At 49.9% G+C, this 16,727-nt stretch overlaps 6 protein-coding genes across 6 annotated transcripts; 2 read left to right on the forward strand and 4 right to left on the reverse strand.

Annotated features, from left to right (window-relative positions):
• Positions 1–2,031: 2,031 nt before the first annotated feature.
• Z518_05941 (uncharacterized protein) lies at positions 2,032–3,726 on the reverse strand (the record flags this gene model as incomplete). The annotated part of the gene is made up of 3 exons (XM_013416751.1): positions 2,032–2,615; positions 2,660–2,819; positions 2,869–3,726. 3 exons carry the CDS (start codon positions 3,724–3,726, stop codon positions 2,032–2,034), a joined length of 1,602 nt encoding a protein of 533 aa, XP_013272205.1.
• Positions 3,727–4,230: 504 nt separating this feature from the next.
• On the reverse strand, positions 4,231–6,158 carry Z518_05942 (uncharacterized protein; the record flags this gene model as incomplete). Its single annotated transcript, XM_013416752.1, has 3 exons — positions 4,231–5,164; positions 5,218–5,983; positions 6,041–6,158. 3 exons carry the CDS (start codon positions 6,156–6,158, stop codon positions 4,231–4,233), a joined length of 1,818 nt encoding a protein of 605 aa, XP_013272206.1.
• Positions 6,159–8,930: 2,772 nt separating this feature from the next.
• On the reverse strand, positions 8,931–10,475 carry Z518_05943 (uncharacterized protein; the record flags this gene model as incomplete). The annotated part of the gene is made up of 2 exons (XM_013416753.1): positions 8,931–10,244; positions 10,302–10,475. The coding sequence occupies 2 exons, from the start codon at positions 10,473–10,475 to the stop codon at positions 8,931–8,933; spliced, it is 1,488 nt and encodes a 495-aa protein (XP_013272207.1).
• Positions 10,476–11,709: 1,234 nt separating this feature from the next.
• On the reverse strand, positions 11,710–12,580 carry Z518_05944 (uncharacterized protein; the record flags this gene model as incomplete). Its single annotated transcript, XM_013416754.1, has 2 exons — positions 11,710–12,205; positions 12,261–12,580. 2 exons carry the CDS (start codon positions 12,578–12,580, stop codon positions 11,710–11,712), a joined length of 816 nt encoding a protein of 271 aa, XP_013272208.1.
• Positions 12,581–14,666: 2,086 nt separating this feature from the next.
• Positions 14,667–15,246, forward strand: Z518_05945 (uncharacterized protein; the record flags this gene model as incomplete). Its single annotated transcript, XM_013416755.1, has 3 exons — positions 14,667–14,771; positions 14,828–14,981; positions 15,032–15,246. 3 exons carry the CDS (start codon positions 14,667–14,669, stop codon positions 15,244–15,246), a joined length of 474 nt encoding a protein of 157 aa, XP_013272209.1.
• A 26-nt stretch (positions 15,247–15,272) lies between these two features.
• Z518_05946 (uncharacterized protein) lies at positions 15,273–16,199 on the forward strand (the record flags this gene model as incomplete). Its single annotated transcript, XM_013416756.1, has 1 exon — positions 15,273–16,199. One exon carries the CDS (start codon positions 15,273–15,275, stop codon positions 16,197–16,199), a length of 927 nt encoding a protein of 308 aa, XP_013272210.1.
• Between the last annotated feature and the right edge of the window lie 528 nt (positions 16,200–16,727).

The raw sequence follows: 16,727 nt of genomic DNA on the forward strand, positions 1-16,727 counted from the left end.
GTGGATACATCCTTCACAGGTATACTTGAGGTGGTGGTGGTAGAGGTGCTCATGCTGCTGGTGGATACATCCTTCACAGGTATACTTGAGGTGGAGGTGGAGCTGGTGCTGGTAGAGGCACTCATGCTGCTGGTGGATACATCCTCCACAGGGATGCTGGAGGTGGTGGTAGTGGTAGTGGTGCTTATGCTGCTGGTGGATACATCCTTCACAGGTATGCTGGAGGTGGTGGTCGTCATGCTGCTTGTGGTTGTATGGTCAAGAGTCAAGCGGGTTGTAGTTGTCTCAGGCCAATCAGACCATGCAGTCTTATTGCCATATTGACGCCCAGCTAGTTTACCTTCAGGGAGAGCCTCCGCCAAGGTCAAAGAAGCCAGCAAGAATGCCACTGTTTTGAAATGCATTTTTGCCTGTTAATTCGCCGGTGCTCTTGTGGTTGGGGTCTCGTTTCGGGTGTTTTCTGGAGCCTGTCAAAGTGTCTCGGGTCTGTCTCTTCTGTCTATGGCGGAGTCAACCCGCAGGAAAGAATGTCAAATGTATCAAAAAAGGAGTGACCGGAGGAAAAAGGAGCGACTGACGTCTCTGGGACGTTGAAGAAAGATGTAAACAAAAGAGTGACAAGGAGTCGAGATGAGGCTACGAGCAAAGGAAAAAGAGAGTCGAAGGAAAATGAAAGAGAAGAAAAGGTACATGCGAGCGAATTCACCATTTTGGTAATTGGATGGATAGGAAATTATAGGAGCATGGGAGGTTGCGAATGAGCCGGGTAATCCCAGGCGTATCCAGGGCTGGATGTTCGATGGTAGATCCAGTATGAAACAAAGACCGATAAACGGGAAAACGGTCGGCAGGGAGGATCGATGGTTGGGAAGTGGGACTGATTGGGACAGGAGGCGAGGAGACTGGTGTCGCACGAGTGGTCACGGTGGTCCTGAAGGTGGTCCAGATGGTAAGGAGAGAAGAAAAGAAAAGGTGGAGGTCTGTTAGTGACCAGGGGTGACGAGGAGAATCTTCATGTTTGAGATCCAGGCAACAAGGCGCCTGATTGGCGGGAATTCGACTTAGCCAGCGCCAAACCCGATTTCGCCAAGTAATTGGTGCCAAGTCTCAACCTTCTCCTAAAGTCAGAACAAGAAGCTCTTATCTGCTTTTTCCACTACGACTAACCAGGGCACAAAACACTGGAGAAAGTTGCCATCAAAAAGCAGGATTGGGGAAATTATATCAGACCCGGCATCCCCAGCAAAAGAGAATCCTCTCCGAAACCACATCAACTCTGAGTCTTGTCTCACATCCAATCGGCAATCTGCCTGTGCTACGGAAAGGAATGCACGTCAACTCCCCTTGTGGAGAAATGTGATGGACCTATGGTATAATTTGCTGGGCTAGATTCCTGGTCAAGGGGCACGTTGGTCAAGGTTTCTCATAGCTGACGACCTCGCCATACCCATGTCTTCGCTCGACAATCGGAGATTTCAATTTGGTGTGACATGTCAGACATAGGAACACCACTCATTGCGAGCGCCTCTGCAGTTGAGAGTCACTGTTACTCAAACGCCGGGCTTGAGTTATTTGCATGGCCTTTTCTTGGTTTTTTGGAGGGGGGAAATCCAATTGAAAGGCATTGGGTTGGTCATGTCGGCAAACCGGTGGTTATCAGTTTGAAAAATTGATGATCTGCCAGGGTTAAGTGCTGCTAAAAGGAAGAGCATACGCGTTCCATTATCTCTGCATTTCACTCCCTGGCATTCTCTTCACGGGAACAATTTAAACTGAATCGATCAACAAGGTTCTTGTTCAAGCTTTGTGATTAAGATATCAGCCCAGGCCCTGGGATAGGAAGAAGCCAATCTAGGCTCTGGAGCGCACCATGAAAAAAAAACAAATTGTCGGCATCTCATCTCGGGTAGGCCTTTGAGGAACTTCCTTTTCTACTGCAAATCTTCGTGTCTTATAGCTACCTAACATTGATGGGGCTCACCCTCATCTACAAATTCGTCGTCAGCGGCATCAATTTCAAACATGTAACACTCACTCACTTTTGATCATCTTCTTCATGGCCAGCACCAAGCTGACCGTCATTACTGCAAATCCAAATACAATGCAGGCCACCGCTGGTATGGTCCTCCAGCTTCTAGTACTTAACTTGAGATAGCACAACGGTGGTAAAATGTAGGCAAGGGCACAAGCGCTGGTGGCTCCGATCAATTCAAACACAGCTCCAAGATCACAAGTGATCAAGCTGATGCCCATGGCACTAATCACTAGAGCACTGGTGAAAATCAAATGTCGATTGGGCTGATAAGGCTCTTCGGGAAACCAAAAATTGTTCATCACCTCTCTGCAAACGAAACATTCCAGTGGAAGTGTGGTGAGCATGTTGAGTCCAAAACATAATCGGGCAATTTGAACCATTAAGTGTCCTTGCGAAGGAAAATTGTTCAACACATTCCCCTTGGTTCGGTCACCAAATGTAAGGAATCCTGCTAACGCCATGACCAGGCATGCCACCAGCGAGGTAAAGGTGCTGTAATGCGTTACAGTGGAGAAACGATCCAGTGTCGGTGTTTTGAGAGAGCCGTAGATAAGCAAGGAGTTATGGTGGCAGACAAAAGCTGCAGCGGTTAGAAAAAATTCATCACCGTGGAAGTATTCGTACCGAAAGAGATCACCCCTACTGCCTGGAAAATGCCATCATTGACAAACAATAAACCCTTGAGATCTCCTCGTAGATCTGGATCGACAACGGCTCCTTGAGTGACGACCGTCACAATGATTATGAGCATACTGATCAACGCCAAAGTAGATGCTTTGGAAAGCTGTGTCGTCAGCAGTCGGCCGCTGGACAAGGACGAGAGGTAGTCTCACCTTCGCAATATCCCTGTACAAGCTCAGTGGCCAGCTGATGCCGAGAATGAAGAGAACAATAACTGCCCTCCTATCTGTCAGAAGCCACAGAAAAGGAACATCTCTCAGCCCGGGAATCAGTGCTTCAAGGACGTGTGGGATGGTATCTCCCACAATGATGCAGAATGCGATCATCCCGCCAAAGGCAAATGCCCACTGAGCCAGCGAGATGGCGACAAATCCACTTTTGCCAAAGCAGTGTTGCATGGTTGCCTGGAAGGAATCTGCCCCGGACAATTTGCTGTTGATCACAATCAAGCGAATTGTCCAATCTACCGTAATTGTAAGTCCAACAAGCAAAAGCATGCCCATGGTCAGACCAGCTTGACGAAAAGCATACGGCTGACCGATAATTCCGGCTCCAATGATGGAGTTGGCCATGTTCATGAACGCACTTCGCATCCCACTCTTAGGCCTGGCATTAGGCAAATAATCCTCGGGCTGGAAGGCTTCCGACCGAAAGGGAGATTCGGCCGGCGGTGTGATATCGGTCAGGAGCGATGCACGTTGACTGGGTGAGTTGAGATAGTCCTCCTCATCCATCCATTCTTCGGGCGAATGTCCATTTGCTTGATCGTCGCCCAGATCGAATCGTACTCGGTGGGTAGTTCGAGGGGTGCCATCAGGTCGAGGCTGGGAAAGGGAGGATTGTCTCTGGGCAGGAGGACGGGCCGCATTGACGGAGCCAGCGGACGAGTCTCGAGTCAATGTAGGAGCGTCCTCCGTTGAGGAGAGAAGGGGAGCATGGCTTTGGCTCTCGAGCTTGCCGTTTGGAGTGCTTGTGACGGATCCATCAGAATCTTCGTCATCTGCTGTCATCTCGCACAAATTGCATCTCGCCTGTTGAGGGAACAGGAAGCGTGGATATTCATCAGAATTAAAAAAGAAAAACGAGAGTTGTCATCTTCCATCCGAGCCCTGAGCCATGCACGTGCTGCCAAGGCATCCAATCGGCGCCTTGCCGATACAGGGCCAAGGCTTCAGCCTCGTTCGACCTTGCCAGCCACCAGGGCCCTTGACAAGCGCAAACAGAAAATTACGCGCATTTCAATCCAATGGAGAAGGGGAAAAAAAGAAGACAAAAATTTAAACGAACGACTATTTTTGGTGGTATGAAATGAGCGTCGTAGCTATGCTGAGTAATGACCGTGGTTCTTCTGCTGAAGACACAAAAGCCTCAAGATAACGCCAGACCGGTCTTTCGCTGCTGAAAACATGTACAAGCTCGCCATATCTAATTTTTGTGTCGTTGCCTAAAACACCTTTGTCTATGCCCTCCCGTAAATCATGTTCATGGAACCCTCCGCCTGCTTTCGTTGTTTTTCACACCATTTCCTTGTCCATTTCTTTGACAGGTGAGGTGCCAAACGTAATCCTTCGCTCCCTGATATCTGTCCGGTAGTATCCCGATTTTTCCTCCGATCGGCCGTCGGAGAATTGGAAATTCGGTTGAGGCCAAGCACTCTGCTGGGGCAAGCTGTGCTGTACGAGGGGTCCAGAAATATTCGCGGCCCCTGATCGGCTGAACCGATTGTTAACCACAAGACTTCGTCTCTTAGGGTCGCTGGAACGTCGGGCATTCTTAGGTATAGGTTCATGCTCACTGAGAACGTTCACCTCAACGGGGCCACATTCGTCCTGAATTGGCGCCACACCACGCCATTTTAGGAAGGCGTTGAGTGCGGGGATTGAGAGACCGTGGACAATAATGCTGAACAGGACAAGCCAGTAAACAACCGGTATCATCACCCGAGTGAGGACGTTTTCTTCGACCGTAAGCGCCTCTCCTGACTCCGGAAACAAGTGCCGTGTGTGTTCGACGTAGAAAACGGCACCAATTCCAATCGGACCGAAATATCCCATGAAGAGCGCTTCTTTCCAGTCTTTACAAACTTCAGGATAGAGTTTGTAGGTGGCTAAGATGGCAGGAATTCGCCGGAAAAGCAGAACGAGAATGCCCAACCCAATCAAGCGGGGATAGGTGAGACCAGTGCCGTTGGGATCGTTAAAGTCGGACCACGGGATGATTGTACCAATGTACATGAAGCCGCCGAAATTCAGTAGGACATCAACGCAGGAGTTTACCTCATCGTGCCTTGCTTCAGTTTCGGCCAAGTATTGACCATCCCAGTTGAGAGCATTGCCCGCAACAAAGCAAGCGAGAAGGTCATCGGTGCCCAGGGCACCACAGGTGCCGACAATGAACAGTCCGAGCCCAGTAGGCCATAGCAAGTAGGACTCGGTGTCAATCCACTGCCTTTCACCAAGTCAGCAAGAATAGCATATCGGAGTCTTCGTAACTTAGCTGACTTTCGAAGTGCGTGTCTGGTCAGATACAAGCTCCCAAACCCGCAGACGGCACCGTAAGCGACAGACATGAGAACAATATAAAGCCACGTCTCAACAGTCCATTCAGTAAGAGCCTTTCCTACGCCGCCTCCTAAACGACCGACGTCCTCTTCAGACTCTCGGACGACCAACATAGCGCGAGCCAGCAAGTGGCTGACGCCCTCAGTAACATTGTGGACCAGTTCTTCGCCTCCCTCTTTGGCATTCAGTGCCGCAGCATGATCTGCCATCTCTTGCTCCATGCCCGGATATTCGGCGTGACGGATGAGGTAGACAGCCAACATCAGAAATGGGAAGCCAAATCCGTCGTTGGCTCCAGCTTCTGATGATATAATTTCTCGCAATTGACGACGAACATACTTGTCGGCAAAAGGCCCTTTGGCAATTGCTTGAGAAAGGATTGGATCGGTGCAAGTAACGCAAGATCCAATGACGAGGCCGGCGAGTAACGAAATCTTGGGGACAGTGGCAAGCATGCAGGCTGTGGTACATAGCCACATGATAGTCATGATGAGGATAAGAAGCATGAGCATTTCCTTCCATCTGCGCAGTTGGTATTTCGCTGGCAGTTGGAAACCAGCAATGACGAGCTGGACGCCAATGACCACACGACACATTCCTAACGTGATTGCATTCTGTTGGCCTTCCGTAGCAGAGCCCCATCGAGTCGAATCGAGGAATTTAGCTGCTATGGGACCTAAGATGATGCCAAACGCCACAGCAGGAACTTGTGGCAGTCAGAAAACCGACAGAGATAAGGTCAAATGGGATCTTTCGCGCTTACGTGCTTCACCGAGATACCAGACTTGCTTGATCTTTACAGATTGGAAGCCATAAGCGACGATAAAGAAGCCCAGTACGGCAATCACAATGTTGAGCTCGCTAACATCAAGGACAGGCATGATGAGATTTGTCGGGCACCCCCAACACGGGCGTTGGAAAATCGCAAAATTGGGAGAACGCCGAACGGTACATCAACAATGCAAGAATATCGGCTTGAAGGAGGGGCCAAGGATGCAGAAAACAAAGATGAAGACGAAAACTGTGAAAAGGAAGAGCAAGGGATTCAGCAATGACGGCTGCCAGCAGCCTCGAGGTAGCCTTTGTTTTTGTTGAAATGGACTGAACAAAGAAAACGGGAGGAATGGGATGTGGAAAAAGCAAAGCCTAGAGGTGATATCCCGATATACACCAAGAGGTGAGGCCCCAGGGCGATTCCAAATGGTTTGCGGGCTGTGAGCCATGGCCAAGCTGATCGACGGCCAAATATTGCTCCCCTGAGACGATGTGTTGACGTGCTCCACAAGATCAGTGACATGTTTTTGTTTTAGATGTTCGAGGTCCAAGACTGAGTCCCGGTGCCAAGCTGGGAATCAATTCTTCAACTGGGCTAAAGGGTAACGAGGCTGCTACAAGCAGATGAAGCCAAGATGTCAGAGATAGGAGGGACAAGCGATTGTCATTGCCTGTGGAGCAGCGGAGCGGAGCTGGAACTGATGCCCAGCTCTTGGCGAGGCTGCCGTGAAACGTCCTTCCACTTGGCCAAGATTTTGTCAAGGTTCTCTTCCTGGCGTCTCGCCCTGGGACTTCCAATCATGGCTCTAGATTTAGCTACATAGCTAAGAACCCCATAGCACCAGGTCGAGATTTGGACAACACTCCTGGGACTTCTTGCTGCGACTTTACAGTTGCCGGTTTCATAGGATGTGTTATCGTGTTTTACCAGATCCGTTTCATTAACAGGAAAGTCAGAAAAGGGCCCTGGCTTGAGCCTATCACTATCGCCAAGCGCATTTAATCTCGGCCTTATTGAATATTAAGTCTTGTTCAAATCAAGTTATTTCCTGGCGGAGCTTCTGGACCATCAAGCGATCGATTAGTTGGCCGAGAATGTTGGCCAATGCAATGTTGTGCCAGGACACAATGCCGACATCTCCTGGCTGACTGCTTGTTCTCTTGATGCAAAGTTTTACGGCCAAGACCTTGATTTTGTTCTCCTTTGTGCATCAATAGAATCCGAGGTTTCAAGTGGGGGGGATTTTCGTGAGAGTGCGTGCCAGAGCGGCGGGGAACATTGAGCCAGCTCAAAATATAGTAAAGATTTTCCCATTGCATCCTGAAATTGTCAATTAAACGGGACGTCCTCACAAATCCACACTTGAATCATAATTTTTCAGGCCCGATATGTGACTTTTGGGGCACGAGAAAGTCCGTGACGTCTGGTGGTCCGCCAAGTGCGCCGTGCTGGGGAAGAACACCAGAATTAGCCATGCTGGAGATGACGACCTGCGACAACACCCAAGTCGGCAACTTGCAGTAACTAGAATATAAGCATATGATCAAATGGATGCCAATCATCTCGGAAATTCGCCCAAGAACTCAGGCTGGGCCGTAGGATAGAATCGACCGTGTTGAGGAGTTACGGCACATGAATAGCCTTGATTCCAGTAAAAAATGATTTTGGCAGTGGCGAGTCGTTTTGAAGAGTTAGCTGTAGCCAATGCTCAAATCCGAAGGAGCGTAAAGGACAAGTCTGCGGACTCTTGGATAACAGATGTATTAATTTTGGAAACACAGCGGTTGTAAACAGCAAAGGCATAACATATGCTGTATCGTAAAAGGGGAGCTTGACCCATAACGGAGTTTGTCTTGATGGTGCACAGCCCACCCGAAAGTCATATTGTACCCTCAATCGAGAATAGGAGTCCAGTCTTCGCTTTTGAAACAAGTTTCGAGTGGAGCTACTTTGTCAGCGATTCCAAGCTGGACAACACGTTAGCAATGACTTCACCAAAGCCGAGCGAACAACCAGTATGTGGGTGGACAAGACTGTTTTGCGAATTCAGTCCGGCGCCGAGAGAGCTTACATCCATGAGATGAAGAACGCCCAGATCTCCGCCGTTGTACCCGAATTCTTCCATAGAAGCAAAAGGATCGACAAGCTCATCCTTTGCTAAGTCAACCCCAGCCAAATTCCTCATCTCTTCCTTGGTCGGAGTTCGATGGACTTCTTTGCTAAGGGACACTCAAAGGTTTTGACCAAGCGTCCATGAATTCCCGCCAGCTGACGAAGCGACTTATACCCGAACAAGGCATTTCTAGGCTCGGTATCCACAAACGCTTTGACCATTGTGCCGGTGTCCTTCTGCGTCCACACGAAAGGCAGCTTTGTGGCACTCCGTGGTGATCGTTTGATAATCCAACATGAAGGACAGTAGAATGTCAGCTTCTATGGCAGCGAGAGTTACCAAGAACATACAACATTTGTCCGACTTGTGCCTCGAGGCATGGTTCGTCAAGACAAACAAGATCCTGCCCCATGAAGCAGGGTGGAAGATTTGTAAAGAGGTATGCGCGCTTGTTTGCAGCTGGCAGTCTGCAGATCTAGATACGGCCGATGGTGCGGTAGATGGGAGTGGATGAATGAAGACAACAGGTAGAATGGTAATAATGATTTTGGCCAAGCCGGCCGAACGGTCTGTCTTGAAGATCGCCCCTTTTCTTGTTTCTCCTCGAAGGAGTAGAGTGCGCAAGGTATCTGGTTTAATTCTCAATGATATGTCTCTCATGTAGACAATTGGACTGGTGCCTCTCTGCCTCGGTCCTAGATTATTTACTACACGTTTCTCTGCTTAGAGACAGACTCCGCTGATACGGTTCTCACAACATGGAATTTACAATTTGAGCCCGACCAAAAGTGCTAGGAATAATACCGAGACCATATTTAATGTCGTTTCAGGTGCTGCGGAGGTGCTCGACTGCCCGAATGGACTGCTGTCATCTGCTCCAGCCGAAGTCGTTGTTGTCGCACTGGCTGACTCCGTTGAGCTACTCCCGACTGTCGACATAGTCACGGCTGTCGATGGCCTCGAAGCCGCCGTATTGGAGGCTGTAGGCATCTTGCTAGATGCGGGTGCGCTGGATGAGGATGGAGAGGTCGTGGTGGATGATGCGCCCCCCCCGTCGGCTGCTGACTCGGTCCCAAAACCTATCCTGTTGTTGTCGAAGTCAAATACGGTGTATACGTTTTTCAGAAAAACATCCCCCAATATCCATTCATTGGGTCCGAACGCTTGGTGTCCAATGATGTTGCTCTGGCATCCGTCTCCACTTTGTCTTCCTACATAGTCTTTGGGGGAAACCGGGTACTTAACCCCAGAGAAGGCGAAGTAGACGTTCGAGTCGGATGAGCAAGGGACAATGTAGACCTCGCCGTTATGAGAGCTGCCAGGAATCAGGTCATGCAGAGCCTGAGCGTCCGATGGTGGCATCAAGATATAGGACGTGCCGCTGTCGATGATGGCGGTCTTGCCATTGAAACCGACTGCTTTTCCATCCACACCAGCATCTTGGGCCGCGATTTCCCAGTTTTGGTCGTTGACGGTCCTGGAGTATCCCAGCTTGCCGTTGAATTTAGACGAATCCACGCCGCCCAACGTTATTTGACCGTCCTTGGCCCCATCCGAGCTTCGCTGAAGATGAATGCCGACAACGTTGTCTGACACATTGGCTTGTTCATCCAACACCTCCATGATGGTCGGCGTCCCAAGTGAATTGGAGCTTGGTCGTCCAAGGCCTAAAATGCCGTCCATGGCATAGTTGTTGAAGTCATCTGACGCAGAAGAGGCGAGGCCAAACCCCATCTCCACGGTGTAATTCGCCAGACTGACTGTATCTTTGGCCACAATTCCCTGCACCTCGCCAGTTCCATAACTCATACTCCAGGTTTGCGTGGTAGTTTCCAAGGTATCGGAGTCTTCACTGCCGAAGGTACTATGAATTTGACAGGCGTTGGAATCGCAGTCTGAACCCATGACCCAAGTGTTGGCTGATCCGCTGTCGATCAACATGTACATCTCTTGACCCTTTGAACCAAATTTCATGGTGGAGAAGTAGGTATAATCTGAACCGTCCTGGTTGATTGCCGCAGCATTGGGCATTGTTGGCTTTGAGGACATGACAACAGAAAATTTATTGTCTCGCTTGGTCTGGAGGGGATCAGAATTGCTCAAGAAAAAAAAAGGCCGCGGACCTCCATGACTTACATTGACCTTCTTGATGTCGAGTGTTATTCTTCCCGAGTCCTCCGAGGGCGGAGGGTCAAGGTCCATAGGTATAAATCTCTTGCTTTTCCCGTCTCCACCATCACCGCTGTTATAGGGATAAAATGCAGACACACAGCTGGAAAGTAATGGTAATGATAGCCATCGTCGATGCATAGTTGGGTTTTGTGTTGGTAGGGCAAAACGAGTGCCGCATAGATGCAAGTCTTTTTCCTGCTCCGAAGATGCCCGTCCTAATTATATTACTCTCTTATTTTGTTGTTTGGTAGCCAGCCCAAGATGACGAAGATGAAGGTACGCAAGAAGTAATGGATGATGAAATCAAGTCACAGCAATCGGAACAAGCGAGAAATACTCAATTAAGAGATCCCGAAGCAGTGCAATATGATAGAAGAACAGTACCAGTAGTGAAGGAGAATGGAATCCTAGATGCATAAGTACGAATTAGAACAACTAGAACAGGAGCGAGTTAGCAGAACAAGAGGCCCGACGGCAGCCACATCGTCCCATTGACCACTGACCACCAAGGACGAAGCCAGATGCAGCGCCAGTGTCGCCATGCCAAGTGCATCTGTGCATTTCCATATTTTTTTTTTTTTTTGGAGTTTCCGAAGCGGGTCGTCATCCAGGGGTTTTGAAAGACACTTAACTGGATTGGATTCACTAGCTGGGCGTCGCTTGACTGGATGGATGGGGCCTTAGTACTAGGGTATTCGCGTACCTGGCGATCAACGTGCGTGGCCACTCGATTGGTCCCTGACTCCTTGGGAATGCGCCACGAAGCCATGGCAGTAGGCCGGCACCCAGTCCCAAACTTCTTCAGCCCCGAGACCATTTTGTTCGTATGCCCCGCCAGCTTTCGTGGCTGAAACAAAACAGGAAGCGGAGGTCGCCGAGATCTAGCCTTGATTAGATCTTGTGTCACAAAAATGGGGCGAGACGTTTCCAAACGTGTCGATTTGGCTAGGAGAACGAATGGCCTGGTCTGGAGAAGAAAAGAGAACTTGCTCTCAACTACGTCCGGAGGTATACGGAATGGTAGCATCGTTCGGCCAGGGGTCAAGCATCCAATTCTCAAGAAGTTGAAATGGTCTATCAAGAATGGAACAGGAAAGGAGGCGGTCCATTACTTGTGGGTTGTGGAGACGAGGTGGAGTTTAAGATCCGAAGCACTGCCACGCAGCTGATCGATCATAATTTCGCATCTCTGAAATGCTCAAACATTGGAACCAGCAATAACACACCGATCACAGGTTCAGAAGGTGCGCTGTGCGCAGAATTAAAAGAAGAATGTGGAGTCTCCTGTCCCACGGGATCTGTAAGACGTTTTTCAGGCTACAAAAACTTGAAGCTGTCATTATTTCACAAAGGCAACAGCGACGAGGACTGTTCATGCCTTGGCCCCCTTCTGTGGGCCGCCAAACAGATCATCGAGAAACCCAGTCCAAATTTGGCGAATAGTTTCTTCATCCTTGTCCTTAACGAATTTCCGTGCACTCTTGCCCACGGTGTCAGTTAATCCAGTGAGCATCTCGACTGACATTTCTGTCTCGTGGTGACCGTCATGCACATCACTCATGGCACTCGCCGGACTGCCCAATACATCATTCACCGTGGAGATTTGGGGCTTCATGATAGTTTCATGGCCTGGTGTGTCTTGATACCCACCGGCAGCTGAGTCAAGCTCAGGATATTTCTCCAAAACTGCTTCGGCATATTCGGAATTGATGTCAGGCAAGATGGGCACTCGAATCGTGGCGGGTTCGGGGCCATGAGAGTCCTCGAACAGTCTGGGAAGGTAAGCAAAGTCGATAGTGGAGGAATCATTGACTGCCTTCAACTTGCGCGAGGTGTTGAAGTGTCTCTGGGGACCGGTTTCAGACGGGCTACGGTTGGGTCAGTTGATCATCTCGCGAGGGAGGGAGTGGAAGTCTGACATACCCAGAAACAGGCTTCTTGGTCTGTTCAATGGCAATCCTCTTCATCGCAATCGAGAAGGCTCTTGCCTGCAGGCTATCGTGACCCGCCAATCGGTCAATCAGTTCATGCTTGGTACCCGATGCCGAGAGGGTTCGCTTCTGGCATTCTTGACGAAGGTCTTGCAAACTCCAAGGCATATAGGTCATCTTGTGGGTAGGATCGATGGGTCGCGGGGAGGCATGGACTCCGGTGATATGGAGACTCCGTTTGGCCGGGGTTGATCCGCTTGACCTCTGAAGGTTGCGTAGAGCTTTAAAGGAGGAAGCACGGGGAGCAGCCATGGTCAGTGATTCGATTTCGGTGGAGAGGTTGTCGATTTAGTGGATGGTGTGGAAGATGTTGTGGTCAATGTAGTCTTGGTGAGGAGGGTTCATGGGCAACAAGGATTGAGATAGATGAGGGTGAGAATGGGAGGTGGCCGTAGTTGTAGTCGCCAGAGGGAGGTGACGAAATGGCGGTCACGAATCACCAGAGAGGGCAGTGGCCAGTTGCAGGACGCAGTCGGATGATACGAATGTTGGTGGTGGTGAGACAAAAGGCGCTCCTTAAAGCTCGAGGTGCAGCGCATACGAGAGGGTTCGGCGTTCAATTGTCGGGGGAGGATGCACCTGCGCATTTGTTTGAGCACAGCTTCGGACCCCGCAGGAAAGACCGGAGCGAATAGGCTAAGCCGAGATGGAAACCCAGTGGAGACATCTCAACAAGCCTCCATGCCTTCCCGCCAGTGCCTGATGTGGTTAGAGGTCACGGGTGGCGCTGCAGAATCCATTGTCATTCGTGGACCGTTGCTGGGCGGTGAATGGAGAAAAGTACATTACGGAAAGCTAAGCGTATTTTGCCTACTGATCGAAAAGTGCGGAGAAGCGAACAAACAAACCGGAGCATCTCGGAATCTGATGTAGGGTCAAGGTTGTTTCCGGGAAAACGTATAAACCAGACATGCGACACACGTCACGCACGGAGCATGTAGCAGGTTGCTGGTGATATGCTAGAGTTCCGTATGTCGAATGTCGTTGTCTGCGATTTTCCCGGTGGCGTCCATAGTAGCGGTACCTGGGATTAGTTGTCAGTAGTACGGCGTTGGATCCGTGAGGCTGACGATGCCAAAATATGGCCGGCTCCACAGGCCTAGGCTGGCGCCGGGGAATGACATCCGGGATGGTACCCTACCTGTTTGTTTCCACTCAACTCAGTTCCAGAAGTCTTTCCAGAAAATCTTCAATACCATTCTGCCAGACCTTTTGCTGCGACTTGGACGGCACCAAGGGTCGCGTATCTCGTGCACTGCTACCTCGAGAGCGGGAAGATCTACCGCAAGTTTGATTGTCACCGAATTTATCTGCAATATTTCAGGTTGCAAAGAGGAATCACGAACGAGACAAGATGAACAAATGTGCTCCGTCCAGAGCCAGGACCTCGAGAAAATGGGACTGCAGAGTAACAGAAGGACTTTATGGACACCCGCTAAGAAAGAAACAATTTGTGAAGGCGGAGAGGACCTGAGCCCAATTTCTTATGAATGATTTTCTGACCCTTGCATGCGCTCTTGATATATTTTTGCTGTTTCTTGCCTGCACAGACATGGTCAACTGTTCTTCACTTTCGAAGACAAAATTTCTTACCACAGGGCCCGGATTGATTCGATATGAAGATAAACCCCCTCGATTTACTTCCCTTGATCTTGTCGTGGCCCTTTCTTCCTTCTGCGCTATGATTTCCTGTTCAGCTTTCAAGTGCAACGCAACTCGTCTTCCTTCGTTTATCTTTCCTTACTCATTCATGCCAATGCAAGCTGGTGTCTACGTTGGATCTGGCTCCATCTTTTCGTTGGCATGCGTTGTGCTTCGCTTACCTCGTTTCTCCTTCCACTCCTCCCTCCTCGCGCACCCCAACATCATGTCGATGCGGACTACCATCTCTCGTGTCCCTTAAGCGCTTCCCCCTCGTTCTTGAATGAATGAACTGTCTTGAAGAATCATTCATCGAGAAAGACACCCATGCCTAGCGGGACTGCCACATCTTCTTTGACCAGATCTTCCAAGATCCAAAATCCTGTCACTTTACATTTTTTTCCCACGATGTCACCACCACAAACTCCTTCAGCTTCTCCTCTACCTTCTTCGACCCTGTACAGTATCCCAAACTCTCTCTCTCTGTTGTCGAAACACCTTCCTCACGGTGTCGGGACCTCAGCCAGAGAGGATTCCGCACTGATATCAGTAAGTCAGACTGCGCAACACCACCGACCGTACATCCTCGCGCCGATGGCTAATTCTACGAGGATAGTAACGGAGCCTTACCAAACCCTTCCTGTCCCATCCCGATAGTCAGAAAATACTTGTACAAACACCTCACTTCAAGTCCGCAATGATGCGCCGCCAGGTACGGGTGGTTCATGACGATTCCGACGACGACGACTATAGCAACTGGCCGGTGAACCGGCAAAAGGTGTTGGAGCAATCGGTAATGGAAGTAAGAGTCATCCTGCCTTGTTTCACCTGAACCCAAAGACTGATCAAATTTCAAAGAGCAATTTAGGCAATGTCGCGGCGGATTTCATCAAGCTCAACGATTATCGACGTCGAAGCTCAAACATTGTCCAAATCCGTAAATGTGATATTGAAGGTACTGAAGAGGCAAACGCCACACGTGAAGATCGACAATTCATATCAGCATGGAACAGTAAGCACCGTCTCTTTTCACACGGCCTTTGATATCTGACAAGTTTCTAGCTTGGGGTTCGACCGAAGAGGCAATGAAGACTGCGTACGGCCCACCCTCTACCGGTACAGGCAGTAGCCATCGACCCGCTTCAACGCAGAGAATGAGAGATGAAGAAGCTTTCCTCGGACGCCCGTTGACATTGGAGGACACATATGATGAGTACCCACCCAGTCATTCTCTGGAGACGTTGCGACATCGTCGGATTTCGCCTCAGACCCCTTGAATGGTGGCCGCGGTGACAACCGAGCCATGGTCATCTCACATCCTGCCACGCTCTCTGGAACTGGAAAACCGCATCGCCGTCAAACTTCAAGCATACAGTTAGTGGATCCGTCCACTTTTATGTCTCAGGCCAATAAGATCATGTCATCTCTGTCACGAGTGAGTGAGCAACCGCAGGCACAAGGCCCAAGCCCTTCCGAAGTTATCCATTCACATGAAAATGTGCCGGCCCTTCCATACGGCCCTAATCAGCCATTTACTCAGAATCCTGACCAAGATATTCGAAAGGTTCCTGTCGACGAATTGGCCTATCCCATTAATGCAGTGATCAGACCGGCTGAAATTTCTACGCACACTCATGGTGCTCCAAATCTTGCAAACCTGTCTGATTTCTCGGGGTCTCTTGGGGTTCATGAGTCTCCTGCAGCTGCTGCAACACATCCAAATACGCATGCAGATACCCTTGTTGGCCTTGGTATCGAAGGTATAGATACTCAGACTACATGTGCGAACGCAGATTTCCAGCCTACCGATGTCACTTCGCTCAAAGCAGAGCAGTGCAAGGGTGGTACTATAGAATCCACCATTTTGTCCCAGGGGCCCATTGATACGCATTTTGTAGAGGAAGGCAAAGTTCTTGTTGATGGCGTCAGATACATTCCCGAATCTGAACTTTTGCAGAAGTTGGACTTGAAAGAAGCCCTCGTGACAGCTTTCAAAGATATCGACAGTCGTGTCTCGTCGAGTCAGAAGTCCGATTCCGAGAGAGTCGACTCCAAACGAGTTCCAGTCAAGCAATTGGAGTCCAAGCCTGGCATTCAGCTGTCATTGATTTCAACAACCTCCATGTCAAGCAATGTTGTCCAATCTATCATCAAGGCCAATCCCTTCAGTCCTCGAGAACCAATTCCTCCTGCAGGCACGGCTGACAAAGCTCCACAGTCCTCTCCGTAACTTAAGAAGAATGAATTCATGCCAGGCAGTTTGAATCTGACGTTGGTTGCCGCTGTCTGTCCTGGGTTCGCTGGTGGTCCGCTTTCTTCTGGCGCTTCTGTGGCCACACCGTTCTCCAACGTTGGCACGAGGCATCAAGCTGCCATGACAGGCAAGACGATCGTTTCCAAATGGGCAGCACCTGATCTGTCGTCGTCTTTTCCAAAAAAGCATCCTGCCCCCGGACCCCTCGTCGCTGGTTCCACTGGCTCCTTGGGCACTCACGGCTCCTCCATTGGTTCATCTCAAGCCACAATCAGCGGCAGACCATTCTCTGCTCCGCAGTCACATGTCTCTCGTCCTGTTCAGTGACCAACAAACCAAATCGTGGGTGATTCACGAGTCTTTGGTCAACATGCGTCCAAACGGAACTCCCTAGCCAAATTGCCTACCGTGCCTTCCTCGGCAAAAGCACGCATACGCATCAAACCTGGTCCGGGCTTTTCCGAACTTCTCCAGCAATTACAAAAGCAGAACCCCACGACCCGA

The sequence above is a fragment of the Rhinocladiella mackenziei genome, assembly GCF_000835555.1.
Source record: "Rhinocladiella mackenziei CBS 650.93 unplaced genomic scaffold supercont1.4, whole genome shotgun sequence".
Classification (NCBI taxonomy): domain Eukaryota; kingdom Fungi; phylum Ascomycota; class Eurotiomycetes; order Chaetothyriales; family Herpotrichiellaceae; genus Rhinocladiella; species Rhinocladiella mackenziei.